This window comes from Cyprinodon tularosa, unplaced genomic scaffold (genome assembly GCF_016077235.1).
Source record: "Cyprinodon tularosa strain WSP-4 unplaced genomic scaffold, ASM1607723v1 ctg171, whole genome shotgun sequence".
Classification (NCBI taxonomy): domain Eukaryota; kingdom Metazoa; phylum Chordata; class Actinopteri; order Cyprinodontiformes; family Cyprinodontidae; genus Cyprinodon; species Cyprinodon tularosa.
The window spans coordinates 36,888-63,722 of record NW_024038541.1 but is presented as its reverse complement, the minus strand read 5'-3'; the positions used below and the strand labels follow the sequence as shown (position 1 = coordinate 63,722).

General features: G+C 36.9%; 1 protein-coding gene across 5 annotated transcripts in view; it reads right to left on the bottom strand.

Annotated features, from left to right (window-relative positions):
* The window catches only part of grid2 (glutamate receptor, ionotropic, delta 2), a 594,833-nt gene extending 568,371 nt beyond the window's left edge, over nt 1–26,462 (bottom strand). For 3 of the 5 annotated variants that reach the window (XR_005280492.1, XR_005280493.1, XM_038281456.1), the window contains exon 1: nt 25,438–26,461. Coding sequence is in view for 3 of the 5 variants with exons in the window: in XM_038281456.1 (XP_038137384.1) it covers nt 25,438–25,525 (88 nt within the window). In the remaining 2 variants the exon portion in view is untranslated. Of the gene's footprint in view, nt 1–25,437 lie in introns of all 5 variants that reach the window. The other 2 variants (XM_038281457.1, XM_038281458.1) reach the window with 1 other exon arrangement.
* Nucleotides 26,463–26,835: the final 373 nt, after the last annotated feature.

Sequence of the window (26,835 nt, the reverse complement as noted above, 5' to 3'; positions counted from 1 at the left end):
AAGAAGTTATATGATCACATTTAAGGTTTCAGTATTTATCAACTTAAAATTATGTAGGCTAATATCAAAATACATGAAAATGTTTACCATCATATTTTATCATATTTCATTAGATCATGTTCTTTACATGCTGAACACAAAATCTCTGAGAATACAAAACAGTCTTCAGAAACTTTGACAAGGAAAATCAAAAAGCAGTAAATTCAATACCAAAATTGCCTGTTTGAATTGTGATTTACAGAGTTTGACAGAGAAAGGGGTAGTTTTTAAGTAGAAAGTCTTAAGAAAAGTTCACACGTATACTGCAGATAGTTAATCCATCATGCATTCTTTTCACCATTATTGCTCTGATCATAAATATTGCTTTGAGCTAGAGAAGTTCTATTAAGTCCTACAGTGTATTTTGAGATAGCAGGTCACTGATGGGACTCTGCTGATCTGACTAATGAAGGGACTGGGATAAACCATCTCTCACGTGCTTCCGTTAACCATCCCTGGGTTCATGTTGCAGCTTGCAGAACAGGTTTGGATGGATCCTCTAAATGATACATCAAAGTCAATGCCAGATTTTTTTCTTCATTATAATATTTTTTTATTTATATTCATGTATTTCAAATTAATGTGCGAATGCAAAAGATACTCAAATGTCTTGCACAGCTTCCCATGCAAAATATATATATTAATGGCAATGAGATTGCAGCAACCACTTTGGATCCAAATCACTTAAAGTGGACACAGTTGGCACTGAACCTGTATCTTTTTCCCAGTAACTATAATATTGTGTTTACACTGACTTCACACCAGTTAAACTACAGAGCAAATCTAAACTAATTAGTCCATAAATTATGTTATGTGAATGAAGTGCAATGAATAAAGGTAATAAGCATTTGGCCAATAGAGAAACTAGACAGGAATCCAAGAAACACACAAAATATTTTAATATTTAAAAAAGCCCTTATGCTACTGAGCATAAATTATCATAAGCTAATTTGATAGTAAGATGTAGCAATGGAATTTTTTTCATTAATATAAATTGTACAAAATGTATGATTGAGTGGTACAATTTGAAAAACCAATGAAATATGCACAAAAGAAGCCCTACTGTTAAATAACGCATGACAACTTTATTTCCAAACTTTTAATGTTCCAGTCAGCACAGCTGGAGAGATAATCTGGAAGTGGAAAGAACACTGTCTCACCTTAAACAACCAATAACCAGGTGGCCCTGGAGGGATTTCGAACAGAGAAGTCTAGAGAATAAGCAGATGAGTACTCTAAGAGAGCATCAGAAAACACCTGGAAACATCAGATACCCTTTGCACATTTAGAAACAGTAACTGACAGACGCAACGGCAATAGTTTTATAGTGCTAGATTCTAATGCTGAAAAAAAAAATCAGTCTAAGGATTTTTAAAATTGCAAATATTTCTGAGTGAAATTCTTCAAATAGAGAACATGCAGTTTGATGAGATGAGTTCAAAGCCAGTCTTTTTTTATTTCTATACATAATCCAGAGACGCAATATGGGAAGTGCAGTTTGCAAGTGGGAACATCACTGTTCACTGTTCTATGTTACAGTATAGTACTGACGGCCGTCATGTAATTTAATTATTAAATTCAACTCGAAATTTTTGATAAGAATCTGAAAATCAGAGAATAATTAATATTTAAAGAAGACATTAGCCCCATATACATCCCAAAGCTAGAAATGCACATGCAACTTTTCAGCAAATGCCCGACTGTAAGTCGGGCATTTGCTCATCTCATTGGGTCACATAATCTAGAAGGGTTGTAATATCAGGGGTATAAATTTACACAAATCTTTAAATTGGTGTCATGTGCGTGCGTCTGTTTGGTTATTAGACTCGTAGCCAGGATAGCTTTCAGCTACAGTATAAAAGCTTCAGATCTTCCAGGATAGTGTCCACAAGAAAAATCATTATGTATCTGGGAATGTTTAACCTTTTCGCCACAGATGCATTTGTAAGGTCCTACACAATGGTTGAGAAGGCAGGACTCTCAGTCTCAACTCTAAATTATCCTAGAGGGGTTCTATCAAGTAGATTCAAGTTGAGTCAAGACTGAGCATGTTAGTCAAGTGCACCCACTTATTCAGAATCTTAACAAAACAGGCTGATACTGTATGTTAAAAGTTGTCACAACTATGCTGAAATGAGGTTGATATGAATTTTAATTAGTGCAATGGCTCTTTTGACTAATATCAAGGGTTTCTCTTCCAGGTTTCTTGCCAGCTCACTCACGTGTGATGATCTTTGGAATGAAAATTGTCAAAAATAAGTAGAAATCAGGCTAGGATGCTGAGAAATAAGTTTGTTTGTTTGCTATGACAACATTGCCTCGACAACATTAACCAACTACCTGCCTTGCTTTCCATTATTGATTCTTAACACTGATTGCACCTACCAGCAGACAGAGAGAGAGAAACCCCCCCACCGCAAATGGCAAAACTGCCCCGTCGCAAAGTCGAATCTGTGAGCAGATGTAGTTGGGCCGGTTGATAAGTCAAGGAATTACTTGTACAGGCAGGTGCCCCTTTCACCCCTCTACATCAAATCCTACATCGGAGTTCAGTTCAGCATCATATCCTTTTACTACCCAACTACAGCTTTAACCTTATTTCTCACGGTAAAGGGGAGCCCACATTGCTGTAAAAATTTACATCTCATTCAAAGATGGATCAAAGCTCTGAAGTTACATAGCACAGTTTTTTAAAAGAGCAGCACATCCGGAGCATTGATACGCACAGAGTGCTGTATACTGACCTGAAAAAATAAATAATTATGCCTCAAAATAAGCTAATACTTTGGTCAAATGCAGTCTTATTTATAGGGGTTTGTTTTAAGCATTGAAGCACAGTCATGTTGGAAGAGGACATCTACAATCAGTTCCCACAAAATTAGGGGACGGTTTGTTCAGCTCTTGGTATGCGAAAGTATTTAACAGTTATTCAGTTTTTCATTAGAACTAAGGTTTTAGGTACAACACCTGAATAATAACCACATAATTAACATAATTCAGCACCCAACAAAACGTTACATTTAGCAAATTACAATCAGAAAAGCACGATTCTCCTGGCAAACGCCAAACCCAGGGTCGTCCAGAGTGCCAATGGATCAGCGTGCATTTTCACCTTAGGGAATGTGCCTCCAGAGTCCAGCGGCAGAATTCTTTACACCACTTTATCCGAGACTTTGCTTAGCACTTGATGTTTGGCTTGGATGCAGCTGAATTTTTGGAATAAAAGTAATATCAGGACTGAATGTGTTTCAAATCATGGTAATATTGCCTTTACTTACTTTTCTAAAAGATGTGTTTTATTACCAACAACGTAGTGTCAATGCCTCTACTGCAAGTATGAATAAAATTTAAGGATTCAGGAACAACCATAGGCCAAGTGTTTCTGTAGCAACGAAATTTTATCCCAGGGCACAAAATCTTATATCTGCCAAAAGCATTCCCTTCTACAGTATATGCCAACCTAGAACAGCATGAACATTCATAAAAACCAGAGACATGAAAAATGTAAGAAATGTCTTCAGGCTAGAGGCTAAACATGCTGCTTAAAATAAAGTAAACATGTTATTTTTGTTTATTGTAAAAAAAGAAAAAAAAACTGCATCTTGTACATGTTGTGCTTCCACTACATCTGTTTAAACAAGAACATCTCCAGATTCTGCTGCATTATAAAAACAGCTGTCATTAAAATGGTGTCATATAATCAGTTTTTTTCAGTAAGCTGGTACAGCGTCGAAGAAGAAATGTCTTTCATTAACCAGGGATCGAGTAAATTAAATAACCAGAGGTAACACATTTTAGTAAAGAAAATAGATAAAAAAGGAAATGCAGATTCACAAGTAAAATTTAAAGGAGGTGCAAATAAGATAAACCAAACCAATGAGATCACCATGGCAACACTGTGCTCTTACTGTATAAGGCTCACTAAATAAACCTGACAAAAGTCAACTAGTGAACAAGTGCTTCCTTTTACCTGATGTCATGCCTGTCTTAACCCTACTGCTCCAGTTTAAATTATTAAACAAATAGTGCAGTTCATTATTGCAGTAGCCTGCTTACAGTACACAGTACCACTGGTCAATCTGAGACAAAATGCCAAAAAAAAAAAATGGTACAATAAATAAAAAAAAAAAAACCTCGACCCAAGACCTTCATTTTGAAAAAAAAAAACATTGAAAACTAGGACTACAGTAGAAAGGAATAGTAGTCGGTTAGCTGTATCGTTTAGTTTTAGCTCTGACACATTAGTGTCACATTAGTGAGTTAATTCACATCAAATTCATGCATATAAACCTTCAAGAAATATATTGTTGGACCTGACAGGACAACTGCAAAAACATGAATATCAGAATTTGTTTCAAGTAAAAATGTGTCATATCTCTATTTAAAGTTGGAGACTGATCAGGTTTTAAATGGTACATTATATAGTTTGCAATAGATATATTTCATCTTGCATTTATTTAAAAACATCAGATTCAAAGTTCTGCATCAAAACCTGTTTAGTAGGTCTATAAGCGCTGAACAAGGTAACATCTGATATATTTTTTAAACGTTCCTGTAGTGTTTTATTTAGCATTTTGTAAATCCCATTGAGTTCTGTTGGAATAGTCAATATCCCTCCGCCACCAGAAACGGAAATGGGGCCTGTTTACGATTAGTTGTAGTCTTTTCGCAAGGCCCAAGTGTTTCTGCTTCACTCTGTGTACTCCGACGTCGAGGTGCTAACGTCTCTGTTAAACACTTTAAAAAACTCTGAAAATGGAATACGAAAGGTGGATTCTTGAGGAGGACATATTGGACTTTGAGTTTGACGGTAGAGGATACCGTCGCCAACTAGTGGTCTGGAGTGTGCATTGCTTCAGATTCGAACGGGAAGCGGAAGTTTATAAGCGGTTGTGATGTATCGGAAAAAATAGTTCTGGGATTTACAAAATGCTAAATAAAACAAGACAGGAACGGTTTTTCTTCACGAAACTTTTTTTGGAACGTCATTGAACAGCGCTGACGACCCGGTGAGTAGCATATTTTAAAAAAAGAACGTTTAAGGTTGTTTTAAGGACATTATCGGACATGCACTATGGAAGCCATTCTGAAGCAGCCAGGGGGGGATTCTGCATGAGCCAAATAGCAGAGACAGGACCAATCATCAAAATTTTGGTGTCGATCATTCGATTTCATCCTGGACACTACAGAAAATGGGCTAAAAGTGTTAAAAACCGGAATTTTCCTTTAAGAGTTAGCAGAACTTTAAATCTTTCTTTCTCAAAAGCCTCCATAATTAAAGGGCACTCTTCAACGTCTCCTTAGAATCTGTAATCTACGCTCATTTTTCACATGTTGAGTAACCCCCTTGGTGGTATCGTTTTCCCATACTATGGCAACATTTCAGCTGCACTTTAATTTTTTCCCTAAGGAATGTAAGGCCAATTACACATCAGTTTTTCTCCCTGCATGCTGCATAAATTTACAGACCTAAGCCTCTTGAATGTACGTACACACACACCCAAACCCAGACACACACATTAAACGGGGCATACCCAAGTTCTTTAACCTCACATCCACAGCACATTACACACACAAGGATCGCTCAAGCTGGCATACTGTATGTAGCCATGCGCATTGAGGTGACCCCACACAGCAGCCACAAATGCACTAGGAGAGGATGAGCACAGGCCCTGATTTGGTTTGATCGCACAGTAATGTGCTGGGTTTAGATGGCTGTCCAGAGTGCACAACCCTCGGCAACTACATGGAGATAGAAAAATAAGACTGTCTGTTCTCATATTCTGCTGAGCTGCACAGCCAGAAAGGACAGCCCTATGATAGGAGTAGAGTGTCTACATTCATATACATGTGCAATAACAGCTGACTTTCTACAACCTGCAGTATGTGACAGAAAACGTGCATTCCCTTAATACAGAACAGCTGTATATTGTTGACACCAATGCAATTTTCCAGCTATTACATTCATGCAATTTATACATGCATTTAATTTATACATACATAGATTTGGAATGCAGAGAAACAAGGGAAATTTAATAGGAGAAGAGAAATCATATACATTTAAAAGTTTAAACAAATGTATGTTCTTCACATGGTTTGTCTTGCTGTCAAAAGTTTACTCGACTTTCACCTTGCATTAGGACTTTGAAACTCTCGTGGCTTGATCGAGGCAAACTAATCCTCTTTTGTTCTCTCTCAACGCTAAACCTTTCCTGAATTACAGAGCTATCCTGTTCTGCATGCCCTGCTTTAAGCTCAGTTAACTCCCTTAAATGTGACTGTTTTTGTGTGACTGTTACATCTCAATTTTGTTTCCTTCAGATGACTGACAGATGATGGAAACACTAATTAGAATTACCTTTACTGATACTGAGACAGTTTTTTTTTTTTTAACGTATTGTTTCTCCTATATAGAAATGCACTGGCACTGAAATTCAGAGGAATTAATAATACTGAAAACAAAAATATCCTGATGGTTAGAGCTAGGACCTTCAGAATAAAGAGGATTTTCAGCTTAACTTTAAGATTTAGCTACAAGACTTATGCTCAGGACAATACTGTAATTGAATAAGACATTTGCATAAGGATTACCGGTGGCCAGTTCTAATTCTTTATATTTAATACCACAAGGAGTTATTTTCAGTCAAAATCGTAAAGGTTGTAAGGAAGAAACTTAAAGCTTAAACACAGTCGACCTTACCATGATGTGCAGTGAATGGTCAAATAAATACTCAAAGATATTTAAACTCTGCGCCTTGAAACATCATGACTAATATTGTAGTGGCCTAAATGTATCTGTGCAAGTGGAGATTTTACTTGAAGCGTAAATGTTCTGCCTGAAGCACACAGCTTTCCCTGAAGCTATAAATACATAGAGAAAATGATAAGTCTACACATTTTGTTACACTTCAAGAAAATAAAGAAAGAAAACACAAGAGATAAAATAAATAACTAAATATATTGTAGCCAATCAATAGGATTAAAGAAATTATTACCATATTTATGAGGACAAATAAAGCAGCATATTAGTACAGATTGTTTTTAGTAGTACCAATACCAAGTACAAGTTATTGGTCCCTCATAATTTGACAGATTGTGCAAGTTAACAAGTGGTGAGCATGTTCCAACAGATCCAAGACTTAACATGGAGAAATCTTTATTTTATTATTTTGTCATTTGTAAGTTAATCGGTTCAGAGTTTTGAGAGCATAGGAGTGATACCTTTAGATTTGCCATCACAGGTGAGAACATGTGCAGCTTCATTTGTATGTATTATACCCTTTAATTCAGATGTTTTAAAAAGCTTATGCAAAGATTCTTATTATAATGCAATCAACTTGTCTCTAAGGCATGCATATGCAATCAGCTGGTTTTCTGAAGACAGAAAACTTTAACTGTGACTGTATGATCTGACTGAATTCTCTCAGTAAAGTGGTGCGAGATATTATGTTGTGAATTTGCACTATATAAATAAACTGAAGTGAATTGAACTGACTGAAACTCACTGGCGACCTGTCTAGGGTGAATCCCACAATTTGGCCATACACTGCTAGAAATGGCCCCACCTCGACCATGACAGATAAGGGAGGGAGCGAGGAAGGGAGGTTGACGGATGGATGGATTAGAACTGTAGTGGGTTCTGATTACTGCTTGCTTTCTATGGGAGACCAACAGGAGTCTCTCCAGCACAGAGGTCTCAAACTCAGATCCTGAAGGGCTAGTGTTGTGCACCCTTCAGATGTTACTCATACACTACAGGCTTGAATAAAATTGCTACATTTCATTACTAACCAGTAGTCAAGCTCTGCAGAGGTCTCTTATTTAGCCTATATTGGAATCAGGTTGCAAAGTTGGCCTTTTGGGACTGGAGTTTGAGACCACTGCTCTGGATCCTTAATAATGTAGAATGTCAAGGCAACAGGTCTAAGCTGACTGAAGACCTTTTGCAGACCTCTTTGCTGTAAGTAAATATGTATGCATTTATGTGAAAAATTGTTGTTGTTTTTTTTTTAAGGACATCCTTAATTTCAGAACAGTCCAAGATAAGCACTTTTTGTGATTTTTGTTCTTTTTTTACACCAGAATTTGCAATTTTTTTTTTAAGGAAGACCTTAGAAGCACAAAAAGAATTTAAAATTGCAGCCCTTGGTATGAGCGATATATACCGAAACGTCCTGACTGACTAACACATCCAGCTGTAACAGCCTTTTTCTGTCCATCATGTCATCTGGCATGCAGATTAATCATCTCACAGATACAATTTTTGCCCAAGAGCTGAATCACAGTGGTTAAAAAGATATACCACCAAGGAATCAGATTTATTTATTAATCTGCTTTTATTTGAACATTGTAATATCAATTTGAATCAATGATCTTCATAAAGGATAAAGTTAGGTTTTTTTTTTATTTGTAAAGCATAACATTTTGAATTTGTGTGCATTAACCTCAAAAACATAAGTAAATATACTAGGGGGACTGTTTATTTTTTGATGTTTGAACAATACTGACATTTTAATCGGGAACAGGCTATATTTAACTTGCAAGTGTCTAGAGACAACTAAATATCAATAAAACATCCCTGGCAAAAATAACCTTGAATTTTGAATGGTTAGTCCTTTTTTGTGTGTGTGTGTGGGGGGGGGGGGGGGGGGGGGGGTGTGTGCAGAGAAAAGGACAGGTTTAAAATCCAAACTATGTTTAATATTTGCTTCATTATTGCTCTGACTTGCTTTATAATTACTTTCATGTTTATTTGTTTTTTGTTGTTTTTTTCCCCCAGACTTACAATCTGCAAACCAGATGGGCATATGTAGGCAGCTTCATGACATGTTTCCAAGTGTGGCAGGCAAAGCAAACAGCACATTACAATTCCATGAAAGCAATTAGCAAAGTGTTTAACACCTCCTAATGTCTGAAGCTCTAATCAGTTGCACCATGATAGATGCTAGATTGAAAGGGTGAAAAGAGTGAAAAGGGATACACAAGAAGTGTGGGCAAAGGGCAGATCAAGAGTGAACTTAATGTGTAAAGCAAAGATTGAAAGATTAATCTACTGAACACTTACACTCAATCACTCCATCCTCCACAACCGCTGATTTATTACCGCTTAAGTAAAGCTCAAAATAAAAGGAAAAAGAAATTACTTTTTAAGTAAATAAAAATATCAATACTAAGACCAGAATTTGCAGATTTGAGGTCAGCACCAACAAAGTGGAACCATATTTGAAAAGAATAATGGTAGATAATATTTGACAAAGGGAAGAACACAAACCTTAGAAAAAAAATGAACACCACCAACTTATCTGGACATTTAATATAAGACTGTGGTTTAAACTCTCAGTATGTAAACTGGTCACGCAGTCACATGTATTTGAAAATAGTCTGTCTATTAAAGGTGAGCAGGTAAGAAGAATTCCGACTTATTCTCTTTGAAGGAGCTAGTCATTTTATCCCTTTGCCATTTCAAAGTTTGGCAGGTCTGGTCCTTTGCCACCCAACAATGTGATGCAAAAAGATGCCAAAAAGAGCAAAATGTTTCACAGCAACGACGTGTCACTTCATCCCCACATTGGCACTGTTGCATCTGCTTTCACAACCAGCACCAGTCATTAAAAGTAACTAGTCATTTAAAGCAATGTCATTATTATATCAAATACTATGGAAAGCAAGTTATTGGACCATAATATGGCTTTATAACCTGTAAAGGTTGTTTGTGATATCATCATGATAATCATGATCTGGCTAATTGGGTTCTTCAAACACACCTGTTGTTTATGATTAGTGTGGCTGGTTTGAGTTGTCTGAGATAATTGTGCGCTCATTAGGGTTGTCAAAAGTATCGATACTCAAAAAAGTATCGATACTGAAATGTTGTATCCGGATACAATACTCATTTTCAAAAGTATCGAGTACCAGTCGCACCTAATCAGTCATTCATCTAAAGTGCAGAATAGAGGAAAATGCACTTTCTGAACACTGTGTGATTAAATAATATTGTGTACTTTTCAGTTTCAGACTTTTTTTGTAACAGTTGCAGCTGCTGAGAATTACTTTTTGTTTCTTAACCGGTTTGGCTAGTGTCATTGTTATGTGTGCAAAGCATAGCCAAGTAAGGAAAACTTAATTTTAATTTTGTAAGTTTTTTATCAAGCTTGCTATATACTGTGCACAGCAAACAACCTCAAAATGTTGTTCTTATTGTTGTATTTTAATTATTAATCAACATTTTTCTGTTGAAATTTTATCCTTGTGGTATCGAAAATGGTATCGAGTATCGAATATTTTCCTTAGTATCGGTATCGAGTTGAAAAGTTTAGTATCGTGACAACCCTAGCGCTCATGTGTTGTTTTAAAAGGGGATATGTATTGATAGTAGAAACAGTGATCCAATTTCTATTGGCTGCTCACCAAGGCCAAAGAACATGCTCAGTTTTTCTCCCAAACAGAACTAGAGCTTTTAATGGAAGGTTATGCAGAATTTGAGTTGTTAATTAAAATGACAGGGAACACCTCAAAGTCTGCTAAAGCCAGGAGAGAGGGCTGGCAAAAAGTAGCAAATTAAATGCGGAAATACTGTCCATGGTAGATGTATCTATCACTTTCTACAATATGTATTTTTGCATTTTAATATTTTATATTTACTTTGTTCCTTTTTTGTCAGAGCCTCCACAGGACCCACTTGAACATGCGGACAAGTAAAAGTGAAGTACAAGAATATTCAACAAAATGGTAGCCTTTGATTATTATGCTGTATTTTAAAAAGCAACTTCTTCCTCTTTTTAAAAGCCATGGTGAAATTATATATTTGTCAAACAACCACCAAGAAAAAGGATGAAAGAAAAAAAAAACAGGTGTTCCTGCACCACCACACTATCCCCAGCAGAGGAGCTGGCGCTTGGGTTAAATGAAAACCAAACCATTGAAGAGTGCATCCCTGGTGACAGCTCTTCCTCAGACCCAAAGCCAGGGACCAGTAGCAGCAACACCTTTATTACTGGTAGGCTAAATTAGCTTTTAATTCTTTTAGTACACTGTAACATTATTTGTTGCTGCATTAAATGGAGCCGAGGCAGAAGTTTAACTGAAGAAACTGCTCTCCTACATCCACCGCCATCCACCCACACAGCCAATCAGCTTTGAACCAGACCTCCACGAAAGCCAATCGGCATCCAAAGCTCATCTTAAAAGGCCTCTACCTGTTCCCAAGCAAGTGGTGGCTGAGGCATATGCAGTAAGTTGTGTACTTTTTCTAACTTGCATAAAAGGAATACACTATAACACTTTGTAATACCTATTTATTTCCATTGCACAGAAGAGTTAAACCCTCTCAGATGACTGTTCTATGGAAGAATTACATGTAAGAGCATAAATAACTTTACACTAATTTGTATATACTTGTGTACCTATTCTTTCTGTCTGCAATGTGCAGGAGTCCATAGCTGGTGTAAGACCTACAAAAAGGCTTGAAGATGAATCTGCACAAAGAACTGATACAGAGGTGGACAGTGTTGTACTTTTACTTTTTACTTTTGTTGCATGAGGCAGGTTTTGACCCTTTCTTTTTCTTTCACAAAATGACACAGGACGACACCCGTTCCCTAAATAAACGGCATCTTCAACAAGAAAGTTTAGTTTAGTTTGCAGTTTGAAGAACACCTGCTTGCTTCTGATGATTTCCTTTGGCGTAAGCACAAATTTCAAGAATAGCTAACCAATGAGTCTTTGTGTTATGACTCATCCAATTAGACTAGTTTTCACTAGATGTGGAGGGCGCCAATGATCTGCATTGGATGGCACACATGACATGAAATAAATATTTATAAAACTTAAACCAGGGGTAACAAATTAAAAATCAGCGGGCGGGGTCCGAATAAAGAAAATCATCACCCAGTAAAGGTCCGGAGACATTTTTAATGATCCGTTACTTTAAACAGAATTTAACACGGAAATAAAATGAGGTGTTTATGCATTCATGTCATACATTGAATAAAAAAAAAAAAAAATAGAACATTTTTCCATTTTAAAATATAAAGTGGTTTTTGATTTAGAGAACAACAATCATTCAGTTTGCTATATAGACATTTTCCTGATTGACATATTTTTTAAAACACTCTGCAACTTATCCTTGCTCCTCCCGCAACAGGTTGCCGTCATAAAAATGGAAAAGACATGGCTACGACAGACTTCCCTATCTCCTCCGATTATGAAGCCGCGATCTAATCCTGCTTACATGAAATAAGCCTGCTCACGAGTAGGCTTAAGCTTGTGCACATGTTGTTATGACAGCAAGTCCAGGATGAGCGTTAAAGAACCAAACAATCCAAGATCATGCCAAATCACCAAGAATCAAATCCAGCTGAGTTAGTGACGTACGAAGAACGGGGCCCTGGTCATAACTCTCATATTTTGAAATAGACCACGAACCAAAGGGGAAACTAAAATAAAAATCAATAAGATAATTGGATTAGACAAATATCTTCATGAAAGCAAGTCAATTAAGTTTGGCCTGAAATACGAATTATGTTCTATGTGTATTGGGGTTTGCCATAGCAAAGCAGGAGGCAAGGACTTCCATGTCATTCTTGATAAGGATTTACAATCAATAATATATTTAGGTCTGGAGTAATTTGCTCACAACTGTTAATGTATTTTAATCATTACCAAGAAATATCTATTAAAACCAAATATCCCCCACCCCACTTTATAGTGCCAATTCATTTTGGTGTGTTGCATTAACGTGTTTTCACTTCTGTCTGTGTAAGGTTAAAAAATATGTTTCCGGTAACTGCATTGTCTAAATATTTTACTTTTAGTACTGCAGCTTGAAGGAGCCATGCCAAGGTTACTGAACTCTTTTGTGTTAAATTGTTCAATTGGCTTTCTGAACAAGTTAAAGAGGGTGTTATATGTCTGTTGTTTTTAAACACTTATTATTCTTCTATAATAGACCCGAAAGTAAATCAAACCTCACTCCTTAATATGTAATTAAGCACTGTTTAAACAGGACAGTCATCCTGGCGTCTATTTCACGAAGCAGGTTTAACAAACTCAGATTCAAGTCCGCCAGGAATCCTCTACCTATAAATATTTCATTTAATTCTTGTTTTTAAAACTTAATGTCTCTAATGGACCTAGTGAACTATTTTATTTTATGCACAAAATTACAACAAAAATCTGTCTAAATCAGGAAATAAAACTAATGTGATTAGCTGTAAGGTGAGGGGAGACAGAGGATACTTCGAGTTTACTGAACAAAACCTGCTCGTAACCAGATTAGCTCTGGGGAGAATGTTACTACGGTGACTGAAACAGAGGTTGAGGAAACTCTCTGTTACATGGAAAATTCAGTTTCAGATTATTCAGGTTTAGAAAACTTAAGAGTTTTCAATAAACCTGCTTCATGAAATGGACCTGAGCTTAGTTACTGGCAATGTCCGTTCCTTTCAAATTACACACTTTTATTTGCTTTCTTGTGCAAATAACTTCATCATGTGAAGAATTTAAAAGAATCTTAAACTTTTGTTTATTCGACCTAATGATTTCACAATACTCCTCTGCCTTCTATAGTCACTCCTCCAATAGAAAACAGCCTCTTTGGGATGGTCGAATGGAAGATGGGTAAGAATAGTGTTAGTGCATCAAATTCTCTAGGGAATGTTTCCCCTTCTGATCCATAGAGCCTATGAGCATACCTAATGAAGTGGCTGTAGAGGGTAAATGTGCCAGTTTCGCTCTGTGACTGTTGCTGCGTAGGAGGCTTATCATTGGGGGATTAACTTCAAGCCCCTAGTTCTCCCTGTTTTTAACACATGACCTTGATGTATGATAAAGGTGCAGAAAACCATGCCTTGTTTAAAGCTTGCAAAAAGATTCTAAAAGCTATGATTTACATTACAAAATGCACAAGTCTTCATTCGAAGTATTTCATAATAAAATACTATGAAATTAAGAATAAAAACAAAACAACATTCTTTTTTGTTCCAGGATCACCTAATAAGTCAAAGTTTGCTGATAACGCAGTGGTTCAATTGTTATCGTTTAGTTTGACTTGTTATTAAATCTTTTGTTGTTGTTCAAATGAAGACTTGTGTAACATTTGTTATCATTGTAATTTTTATGATATAAATGGAGGAAGAAAAGGAAATATTTGCTCTAAGATTCGACCCAAAAAATCTGCAGCGTACTGTATAAGCGGATTTGGATTGATGTCATAATAATAAGCATCTGTCTAAAAAAAATGCTTTTGTTGATCTGTAGACTGAACAGTTCTCATATTTTTGTGCATGCATTTTTCTTTTGTCCTTTATAAGTTTACACTTACACATGACTTTGAATGTGCAGGTGTGTCTGTGAGTGCACATTGTTGAACAAACTTGCAATGGTCGGTGCAAAGAAAAGTTGACTAAACATGATTTAGTGTAGAGGAAATAATTCACTGGGGGTCGAAGATTGCCTGTAAAGGAAGCTGGCTGCCATGTACACATGCATGAAGACACAAAAATAGACCCAGCCACCCACACATACAGTTATGTGCCTATATTCAAAGATAATGGTCAGGAGCGCTAACAAATGTCCTCTTTGAGATGCCACTTTATAAAACATCCACACTGCTTCATCTACCACTGTGTTCACATACATATATGCATGAGAAACTACGACCCGTTTAGTGTACTGTACACAAGGAAAGACATTCAATCCACATTTAGGGAACCTCCTGACCCAATAAGACAGAATACTGATTTCTAGAGGACATGGACAGCATTTGTCCTATCAGGAAATACAGTGTACTGAGGCTGAAAACATGAAAGAAGAGATGGCAGCTGTTCCACTAAAAGGACACCTAATATGTTCACTAAAACCCTGGTGTAGTAGGTGCATCTGCTGTCAATGCAAGAAAAGTGCACTGGTACATAATACACACTTGAAATCAAGAACTACATCTGTGCCCAGTTCATGAAAGGAGGATTCCTTCCTTTTAACATTCTCTCTTTGTTACAGCACTCACATAGACTGAAACGGAATTGCACACTATGCATTTTTCCCCAGGGCAACTGGATGCATACAAATTTCTCTGTTGTGGTTCTATTTGTTTCTGTACGATCTCAGAGATGGATGTATGAAACATCCTTGAATTATATCATAAACATGTTTATTTAATACATGACTTTTCTTAATTAACAAGAACATCAGCAATCTTTTATTGTAGCCATGGGTCTCTAGGCTATGTATCCTTGCCTAGTATGCTGCTCAGTGTTTCAACCATGTTTTTAAAAATCAAGCCAGTTATTTTCAAATGCCCCCCATGTAATATTTAGAATTCCTTTTAGTAATCAAAGCTGGACCTAAATAACACAATCACTCAGGACTCTGGGTACGAGTTAAACAGGAGCTTCCACTACCATCTAGTTTGTTCTAACTGCATCACTGAGTGATGTGGTGAGATGAAGCACCTTGGGCAGGCCTGGTATGTCTCTTGTTCCCTGCTCTGCATTCAACCTCTAAAAACCAACAAAACTTCTCTTCACAGTTACCTGTCAGCCCATCTCAACCTCAAAGACACAAATGCTCTCTCTCTCTCTCTCCCTCTCTCTCTCCCCATGCACAGGCCAGATAAAAGTTCTGCCCGTATGCCCTGGTACAATTGTCCGCCTTGCTTTCTGTGTTTAGAAGAAGACACAGTCTCAATATAATTTTTAAATGCATATAATTCGGATAAGATTTATATACACATCCACAAGTGTTTGTGTTCAAGCACAGAGACACAAGGGGTGCTAAATCTTACACATCACAGACAGCATGGGCAAGCACATCTCCACTGGAATTCAAAATATATGAAGCATTTAATGAATACTGCAAAGGCCGACTCCAGGCTTTTGACCCAGTACATACATACATATACACGTGTGTGTGTGTGTGTGTGTGTGTGTGTATATATATATATATATATATATATATATATATATATATATATATATATATATATATATATATATACACTAAACAGAAAGGCATGTACACATAACTAGTTTTAAAATTAAGTCATATACAGCTAGGTTCATATATTTGAAAAAAAGACAGCATAATGATCACATAATGAAAACAATATGCAAATGGAGTCCAGATTTCCAGTTTTTCAGTAGGTTGAAAAAAATGATTGTAAAATATGAGGGACTAAATAATTTTTTAGAACACAATCCATTTAAACAAGTGGATAAATTACATCATTTTAAATATTTTTTTCATTTCAAATACTTGCTTAAAAAAGACCAGATGCTGGGTTTTCTCCTTTTAATGCTTTCCATTTATGCTTTGTCAGTTGTGGTAATATCAGTTGAGTGATTTGGCTATTCAAAAATATACCTCTTTTTGCCTTATAACTTTTGGGTAAATTTATGTTATGGGTCATTGTCCATCCATATTATAAAATACCAACCACTCAGTCTGGCTGCATTTGAGCAAACTGTATTTCTCTTAATACCTCAGGATCCATACAGCTGCTTTGGTCCTGTGCAACATCATCAATAAACACTAGTGACATGGTGCCATTACAGCCATATATGCCTCACCCATCTGATAGAGGTGGATCTTGGTTTTATCTGTCCAGAGAATATGCTTCCACAAGCGTGGTGGCTTTTTTTAGCAGACAAGAAAAAAACTAGTATTTTTATTTTTTGGGCTTATGGGAGGCTTGCACCATGCAGTGAACTCTGTATTAACTTCCATGCAGTATTCTCTTTATGGTAGACTTTGATATTGCTACACCTACCTCCTGCAGAGTGTTGTTCACTTGGTTGGTTGTTATGAAGGGATTTCTTTTTAACTTAGAAATATCCACTGTTGTCTTCTGTGGGTTTGCAGGTCTTTTTACAATGAGTTCAAATGTGATTCTTTCTATGGGTGAACAAATCTTTGGATTTTTATACTCCTATAATTGTAGCAATTTCTCAGATTGGCTTTCTCTGTGTTGGCAGCATACAGTGACTTGTTTCACCTGTATGGAGAGCTCTTTTAACCACTTCTTTTCTTTACAAATCCTTCTGCAAGCACCGCACCTCAAATCAACTCCACGCCTTTAATCTGCTTGACTGAGAGTGACATAAGGACCCTGTGCATACAAAATGACAAATAAAGAAGTCTAAGTCTAAGTCTAACTATCCACACCTGCCAAAGAAATAAATATTGAGTCAACTGTCCAATTACTTTCTCTTTAAAAGCAGGGTGGCACCTGTTAAGGAGCTGGAACTCCTATAGCTTCCATCCATTTCAATGTGGATATCTTCAAATGAAAACTGGAGGTCTTCGGTTTATGCGTATATCTATATCTATTATGACTTCAAGTTGAATATGTTTCATTAAACAGGTAAATAAACTTAATGTGTACTCTTGTCCAACTATTTAAGGATTTTGGCACAAAAAGTCAAATATTTCTCCCCAAAGGACCACTGTCACATGGAAGTAGATACAACATATGACACAATGATTACACCCTTGTGTTTACATAATTTACATCAAAATAATTACATTTCATAAAGAAATGTGCTCTCCATAAAAATTCTCTTTGACCATAAAGATCTCCAAAAATAAATCATTCATACATGCAAAGCATTTGAAAATGTAATCTTAATAAAATTATTTATCTGAACTTTAAACTTACAACACGGGCAGGTCAGATTTTAGGACAACTTGCATGTTTCTGGTAATACAACGTTTGGAAGGGTTTAGCTATAGCACAGTCTAACACCAAATCAAAAAATATATCCTAGAGGAAAAAAAATAAAATAAAAAAACAAAGAGTTGCTAATGCTAGCAAGAGGAATATGAGGTTTGGGCAGCAGAGCGTGGATTACAATATAGTGGGGTAGGTTTAAATAAGATGAAACCATTCAAAGTATTTTCTAAAAGGCTTTAGACCATATCATTGCATCTTCCATCCTACAAACACTGACTTCAATTTTTATTATTTTTATTAACTTGTGTTAAGGTTTATTTCCTGTTTTTTTATTTTGCTTTCATAACTTCCATATTTAGCTCATAGTGCCATTTTTAGCTGCTCTATTAATTAAGCATACCTGTGATTTGTGGTAAATGACGGCCTACTTGAAGTTGCAGGGCCTCAAACAGGGTCTTACAAGCAACCTAAAGGCTGTAGCGGGTGACAGGTTGATGGACCTTTTTAGGGACAATTGTGAGGAGGGTCTGAGTGCTGCTGCTGGGAAGGATTTTGACATGGTTGGGTAGGAAATAAAACAGAGGCAAGGTGGAGCTACCTACTTTCCAAGTGGTATACAGAAACATTAATGGAAACAATATTTATACAATTACTAACTAAATACAGGACTCTCAGTACAGACTTTTTGTACATGTCCACGCACATTCTCCTCTGGTAACTACCAGTAACTTGCTGTCTGCCTGAAATATTTTCCCAAAAGGAAAAAGAGAGCAGGTGGTTAGGAGAAATCTTAGACATTCTGGTCAATGTCTGGATTCTGTGACCTCAATAGTTTAATATTTAAATGGTAGTAAAAGAAGTACACATCTTGCCAATGCCTGTTTTTTGTTCAAATTATATTTAAAGAAATAACTCAAACAGCATACAGCTGTTAATAAAGTTTCACAGCTTATGAGATTTGATGAGTTTTAAACAGTTTCTTAAATATACAGCTGTCAAACCACAGATAATAATAAAAATACTAACAATCTTAAATGTTATCCTTGTTGATATCAGTTATCTGATCAGCATTATCCGACACATCAGAGCCACCATGTAGCGTTACTGTAGATCTGAATTAAGACATTTAAATCCTGTAACTTGAGAGTTTGGTGATGCCACATTTTTATTTTGTGATTCACTTTAAATGATAACTGTCTAAAAAAAAAAACAAGTTCCCTTATTTTCATGTCATGTTCTGTTGCAAATACTAGAGATATTGGAGACCTGGAACAATGCAATACTTTTTAATATTTGACTCTGTTGGTTTGAATCAGACAGTCAGACCAGATTTTTATACAATAAACCAACATGTGTGTCAATAATCAAAACAATATAGAGTTTATTAATGACAGAACATTTTTCAGATTTTGTGTTTTAGTTTCAAGTCAGATGTTGCTAACGATGCTAGACTTTCAAACCATGCAGGTTAATGCTCAGTCACAAGAACAGACTAAGTAAAAAAGTCCATTTAACTTTTTTTTGTTTCACTCTTTAAAAAGTTTTAAAATGTATTTATCCTTCTCCCTCTTCAGTTTTATTCTCTCTGGCCATCTTTAGCTGCCTGTCATCAGACTCCAATATCATCCGCCACACTGCCCAGGTCCAAATACACAGCAAACAATAAACAGGGCTGCAAAAACATGTGTGATGCAAATTCCAAAACACGTGCAAACAAGCACAAAAACAAATGTAGCAAAAAACACTGCAAACAAAAAAGTAATAAGCAGCAAGCAGGTGGAACAACTACCTGTTTGCTGCTTTGCTGATTTCTTTTTTAAAAGTTCTGCGCTAAAGCTTGCTTTCCTGTTTGTACAGAGGGTCTGGTCCAATATGTTTTTCTCTCTGTTCTGTTTTGTGGAATTAATTTTTTGTCTTGCATCATTTTTTCTTGCTGTGAGTGGAGCATTTTGCTTTTGCTTGCAGCTTTTCTTGTTTGGGTTCTTTTTGTTGATTGTATTTTATTGATTGAAGCATTTTTTGTTAGAAGAGTTTTTCTGCTGCCTTTGTTTTTTTAGGCTTTTGTGTTTTCAAGTTTGCATCACATGTTTCTGCAGCTCGGAATCATTTACTAAAATTTGCCACTGTACCCCCCCTTCAGTTTTCAAAGAAGCGCTTTCTGGAGTGTGTGTACTGCAAGAGGCAGTGACAGGTGGAGAGCTGAAGGAGTATAGGACATATTGAGTGATGTGCCTCTGTTATTGATCAGATCATATGCAAAAGAAAATATCTGTTACATGCAGAAAAGGCAAGGTGGCGGTTAATGTCAGACCGCCACTTTGGTACCCCATATGTGTCAGCAAATACACACATTTTGGTCACGGCTCAGAAGGACAAGATTGAGCGTAGTTGAAGGTACGGTTGATACAAAGGGAAAAACCCAGGCCAGAAAAGCTCAGCCGGAGCTGGACATCATAATGTTGGATTTAGAGGCAGATCTCATCATAAAAGTAGAGCCCCAGAATCTGGTACCACCAAATTTTGCTTTTTGAAACTTTAATTTATAGATAAAAATATAAAAACTGCATTTAGTCCCCTTTACTCTGATATCCTTGAAATGCATGTAAACAAAAAAATTATCCTGAAAGTCACATAATTAGTTAATTAATATTATTAATGAATTAATAATCAATCAATTAAGTAAATAGTTAGCCTGTATGTAATTCAATCTCAGTACCAATATAGCTGTTGTTTGAAGGTCTCAACAAGTTTTTTTTATTTACATTAGTTTAAACAGCATCATGAAGACCAAATAAATACCCAGGCAGATCAAATGTAAATTTGTTGAATCTTTTAAAGTAAGTTAAGTTTTAAAACAATACATTGAAGAACTATGTTATCCAAAAATAATATGCAGACATCCACAGCTAAGAAAAAAAAAAAAGATACTGTTTGCAGTTATGTGGAAAAGGGCAGATTAGACCAAAGTTTTAACTAACTGGCTTACATGCAAAACACTGATATGGAAAATTTACCATAGAAATCACTGTGACGTCCTCATTCTGAACCATGGTGGTGGCAAGTTATACCGTAAGAATACCTTTCTTTACCTGGCATAATGAAATTACAGAAGCTACTTTGTGATTGTCTTATCACATAATATCCCATAAAAACTGAAGTTTGTGAATATAATGTGACAAATTTAGAAATGCTAAGGGTGTGTAATGGTCTTGAAAATTGGTGCAATTTTATTTCAGAATGTAACTTTAGAACATTTGACAGCCTATATTTTCAGTATAGTTTGACTGAAGCTTAAAACAAAGGGATATTTCTTTCCATAGTTTTGGTTTAATTAGTTTATATTTTCTGGTTAACCTGGGTTGTACAGGCACCTAATAGTGACACATTTTGGTTATCAAATCTATAAATTATCATTTAAAAACAGCATTATATGACATAAATGCAACACTGCATTGATTTGCATAATAATAAAGAGCAATCAGTTAGACAAACAAATTTGACTTTAACCAGGATGAGAGACACAATGATGGTGATGAAGTAAAGCATCTAAACTTCATCTCAAATACTACTTAGATCAGCAGGTGAACTGCTAATAATCAAGGAGACTCCACCCTTAAACCCAGTTTAGTTGGCTGAAACCCAGAGTACATATCCACCCTTCCTGTCTGCACATCCCTAAAATAAACATGAAGTAAAATCCGTAATATAGGCCTCATAAAGTAAAGCACCATTGGCATGCGGTACATGGCATAGTGAGAGCTAAGAGGCAAGCCAACCCCACCCCCTTCTCTGCAAAATTATCATTACAGAGACAGAGTGGGAAGAGCGACAGAGGGTGAGGGGAAGTGAAAGGGATAAGGGCGAGGCAGTTGGACCATCTTCCCAGAGGCTCAATCACATTTAATGCCTGGACGAAGAGACAGAACTATCTGCTGGTCACTAATGTTAATATCAGCAAAATAATGAAAAGTCGGCTCCAGAATTACTGCTTTGACATAGAGAGCTAAAAATGGAAAGATGGCATACAATCAGTATTTGTCAAAGTGTTTTACTTTCTGCCAACCATCTTTTTTTTTTGATATACATCTCTGTTTGACTCTCTCTTCCCATCTCCTACCCTCATTCCATCTTTAACTGCAACAAAGGGATTAAAAAGGATTACTTCTGACATGTCAATGTGACGCTTGTGATAAGTATAGTGGGATTTTTATTTTCTCTTGCACTCCTAAGTCAATATGATAAGCATACAAAGAAGGAAAGAGGTCACCATACATTATAAAGAAGATAGAGTGTGAGAAAACATAAACTTAGTGTATTGAAATGTTATATCAACAAGAGCAAATGCTACATTCTGTTTCTTAGACAACAAAACTTTCACAAATTTGTGAAAATGATTGTCAAAGTTCCAGCTTCACTGTGTTTGGGTCCCATGTAGGACTACTCATAGTGGGATATACAGTATCTGTCATTTTGAAGCTTTCCTATGGAAGTAAGAATAAGCAGTGATGCTACAGAGACATTGTGTATAAATGAGGGTAAAGACAAGTATTGTTTTGGATATGAAATCCTTTTCATGTGATTCAAAGGACAAAAACGGGTTTGAGGTGTTAAAAAAGTTCAAAAGTCAGTGCGACTTAAGCAGCCAGCTGACCAACCACACTTCCTTCGCTCAGACAAATGCAGCCAAAATTATTCTATAGAACCAAAACAACCATAATATCCCAGTCAAGCCAAAAATGTTTTCATTACAGATGGTTTTCACAAGATGATCAAACTAGTTTAAACATATAGAAAACAAAAAATATGGGTTTCATAATATGCACTTCAAAAAAAAAAAAAAATTGCGGCTTCAGCACACATATGCTTGCATTGTCTTGATTATATTATAAACAGGATGGTGTGGTTTCCGTTTGTTCAAATCTTGTGTTTGTTGTGGATATTGGCATAGCAGAGGTATTGCTATGATGTGTGCTCTCTAAATGTTCAATTAGGCATCTGTACATAAAGATGATAACTGTATCCATTACAGTTCTCCAAAATTCAGCCAATTGCCTTCTTATTAGAGTTAAATAATATCATCACATTAGCCCAGTTTATTTTACTTTTAATAGGAATTAAATTCACTTAAGATATTATTTGTTCCAATGTTTGGATGAGAAGGAAATTGTAGAAGAAAACAATTACAACCCAACTCTCTGTTCTGATAACAAAACATTAGTCCAGACTTAAAGAACTATGAACAATTTAAAAAAAAAAATCTAAACATGTTTTTAAACTAGAGGGGCACCAATCCGACTTTACTTTGTTGATACCAATTGCAAAACTAAGTAAGGACATTTTGTGATGGTCCCTTGATAAAAGTAGTATCTTTTAGAGGCATCGTCCACTTTTTTTTCCGTCTATTGACAGTAGCCTTTAATACGATCTAAAATTGATATTGCTGTGGTATTATTGTTTGTTTGTTTTTGTTCTTTGCTTTTCTTTAGAAGTTTGTGTTTACATATTTTCTGTTTAAAAACCCTTTAAATCTTGGATTTTATCTAGATGTCATTCTATCATTTTACATGACCTTGGTAAAGCATGTATTAAAGTTTGAAAGTTTAAGAAAAAAGAAAGAGAAAGTATCTAAACAATGCTTTGAAATATATGTCCCTAAACGTTTTAACTTATTTGCAGATGTAACACTGTGAATTATAGTACATTCTGTTGAAGGGTTTATATACTGAAGGTGGCAGAGTTTCTTACTTTTGCTGGACATAAGATTTATATAAAAATTTCTTAGTTATATATGCAGGAATCTTTATGCACACTGCTTGATTAAAGGTTTTTTTTCTGCATACAGGAATGTTGCTATAGAGATAGAGAGACTTCACATAAATGTGTAATATTTTTAGAGTCCATTAAATTACTACAAGGTGATCAAATAATGAAAATTGTATAAGTAATGCATTAAGTTTTTAGAAAGGTTCAGAGGTTAATTGGACAAGTAATGCTTTAATATGCTGCAAAAACCTAAACATGCATGTTGCTGAGTAACCCAAGAGATTAGTTTCAACAAAACTGGCACAGGTAAGACATAATAATAAACAAATACATAAACAGTAGTAGATATTTGCAAAGAGTATGCATATCAGGAGATTCTACTTATTGCCAGTTGTCTGCAGAGATCATTTTAGTCCTGGTACGCCTCCAAATGTCTCAAAAGACATTCAGCTCACACTGTGAAAAGTCTTATCTGAGGAAACTTACAGTGTGTGAGGAGATAAAGTTTCAGAGGCTCACTGTGAGACACTTGCCCAACATGAGCCTTGCTGCTGTGATCAAACCGTTCAGTCACAGGGTGATCTGCCTAACCGGTGGATTACACCGGCACCCCTGAAGGATGAGAACTGCAGTTTTTAAAGAGGAAATTCTGTATGCAGAATGAAGGCTTTGTGACTCATTGTTCCAGCAGAGGTGCAAATGTAACTGTGCCAAAATACAGTTGACAAAAAGTTCAAGAAAATAGCCTGGGGTGCCTGCTCTGTCATTTTCAGAGAAAGGTGCTGAATGTCTTTTTTGTCTGTTTGTTTGTTTGTTTTTCGGGGGGGGGGTTAAATTATTATTTTTTTGTGAAATTTGTTATCACATCCTGGCTTTGTTTGATCAGATCTCACTCAGTTGCAGCTGTTGGTATTGGATGCATCCGTTCTGGCATGCAGCCCAGAGGGAAACCTCAACCTGATCCAGCTGCTGGCAGACTGCACTCAGGTAGCCTCTAAATTGGCTTATCTATGCTGACCCTGGCCGGCTGATTAACAAACAGTGCTGTATGGCAGCACAGAGCGCTGGATTAGGGACGTGGTTTCTATGTGTGTTTGAAAGTGTGAGTGGATCATAACCGTGGCACGGACAGGTGCTTATCTCATTCCACTGGTGTAAAGCCCATGCGTGACTCTGACTCGGAGAGGCCCAACACTCTGCATCAAGTCTCTCTCTCTCACACACACACATTTTTAGTCTATTGGTTGCTGGAAGCCTCCCAGTTGTGTAGCGACCATGCAATCCCACCTCTCATCCTACATGGCACGCGCCCCCTCTCTCTTTCCAAGCTGCAGCAAATCTACCCCTAAATACAAGAATCACGCTCAAAACACAACAGTGTCACTATGCAGGCGGTGGTGGAAGGTAGAAAAGACGCTAGGACCCCCCCACCCCAAAACACAGACACACACCCCACTCTCTGCCACTGCAGTATCGCTGTCAGATGATGATATTGGAGGTAATGCCATTATACTTAAAGATAATCTATAAATAGAATATCTGTAGCCTTCTCGGGTAATTCAGGGAGCAAGCATCACAAAAACCACCTGTTCTGCGCCCACACCGAAAGGGAAGAAGGCTGCATGCTCTTAAAGTGTTAAGAAGCAGGACGCATTCATGGTATTAATCATACCAGACGCAGCTGTAATGTAAAGTTGCCCTCTGCTCTGAGGGATCATTTGAAATTTCAGATTTGCCATTTTAACCTGAATGGATGAAAAAGAAAGAAGTGAAACTCCGAGAAACATCGGTGCGTCAGAAAACCATTGAAGCAGGAGCGCGTTTATCAATGTCTAATCCCCCCCCCCCTTCTGTTTCCTGACAGACGCTCACAAAAGCTCTGCTGTGATTTTTTTTTTTTTTTTTTTTTTTTTGATTTTTTTTGACCAAAAAAATAAATAAATAAAACACCCAAATCAGTAACTTACCGATATGGATGATTGAATCCGACAGCGCCGACTTCCACTCCTGGCTCCAAAAAACGGCAATAAGCATCACGACCAGGAGAACTTTCATTATGTCCAGAGATGAGGGGAAAAAGACAGACAGAAAAACAAAAAAATACAGCTCTGAGCAGAGTTAAAAACCCGTGAAACGAGGCTTCTCTTTTAGTCCATCAATCTATCTTGGTTTTGCTCTTTTTGCGCGTTAGGAGGGAGAAGGAAAGGGTATAAATGAAGAGGAGCAGATTTCTAGGGTATAGTGAGAGACCTGCACCCTGTTGAAATTCCTCCTAACATTAAATCAGATCCTGGGTGAGCAGCGGCGCCGAGCTGCAGTGAAGGAAAAAAGAGAAAAACGCGCCGCATCCAAAACGCCGACGCGTTCAGTCGAGGCTGAGAGGCTGGAGGATGTTATCAATCGTTACAGAAAGAAACGTATCTGATCAAATTCGATAGCGATAGACGCACTTTGGGGTTAAACCTCGTTGTCTTGAACTGCAGGTCCTGTGATGGCCAATGACCCCAGATCCCCCCCCTGCTTTTTTAGATCTGGCGACGCAGTTTCCCCTCCTGCACCAATCGCCACCAGCAGCCTCTCAGAGGACCAAGCCAACGTCCAAAACTTCCATTCCTCCTGGGGTTCCCTTTATGCTCCCCTTCACTCAGTTATTCTATAAAAAATCCCCAAAAGTCTGAGCTAGAAGCGACTTTTCTTGAAGATGATGGAAACGCCAAAATGTGGAATAGCCAGGTCACATGGCATTACCACGAAAGGCACAAAATATTCCACAATTGTCTTTAGAATTCCTGTAGAAATTAAGACTGAAAAGAGATCTGATGTGAGACAGCCCCAGATTCTTTTCAGCACACTGGAAGGGGAAATGTAGGCATTTGAAGGGAAAAGGATGCATATAACAGAGGATGCACTCAGCGACACTCCTTGTGCCGCACTCCGTATGCGCGTACTCGCCTCAGCTCCAGCTCGAGCGGTGGCTGGTGGAGAGGAGGTATGCAGCGTCCGCTGTGGGAGAGAGAGGAAGGTTGGAGTGGAACAGAGAGAGAGAGAAAGGAGAGAGATGGAAACTATAAGCAGGGGTGCCAAGTGCCAGGGTGAAAGAGTGATGAAATTAAAATATATACAAAAGAAATGGGTCCTGAACGACTGATGAGTAAAAAGGAGGGGTAGTATAGGTGTATCCCAATAAACTATGCTATAAACAATAAGTTAATGAATTTATTTTAACCATTTAAATGGAAACCTGCTTCAAATAACCAATTTACATCAAACATTTTACCTAAAGGGCTGCCCAGTGGAACAGTGGGTAGCACTGCTGCCTTGCAGCAAGAAAGTTCTGGGTTTGATTCCTGGCCAGGGGTCTTTCT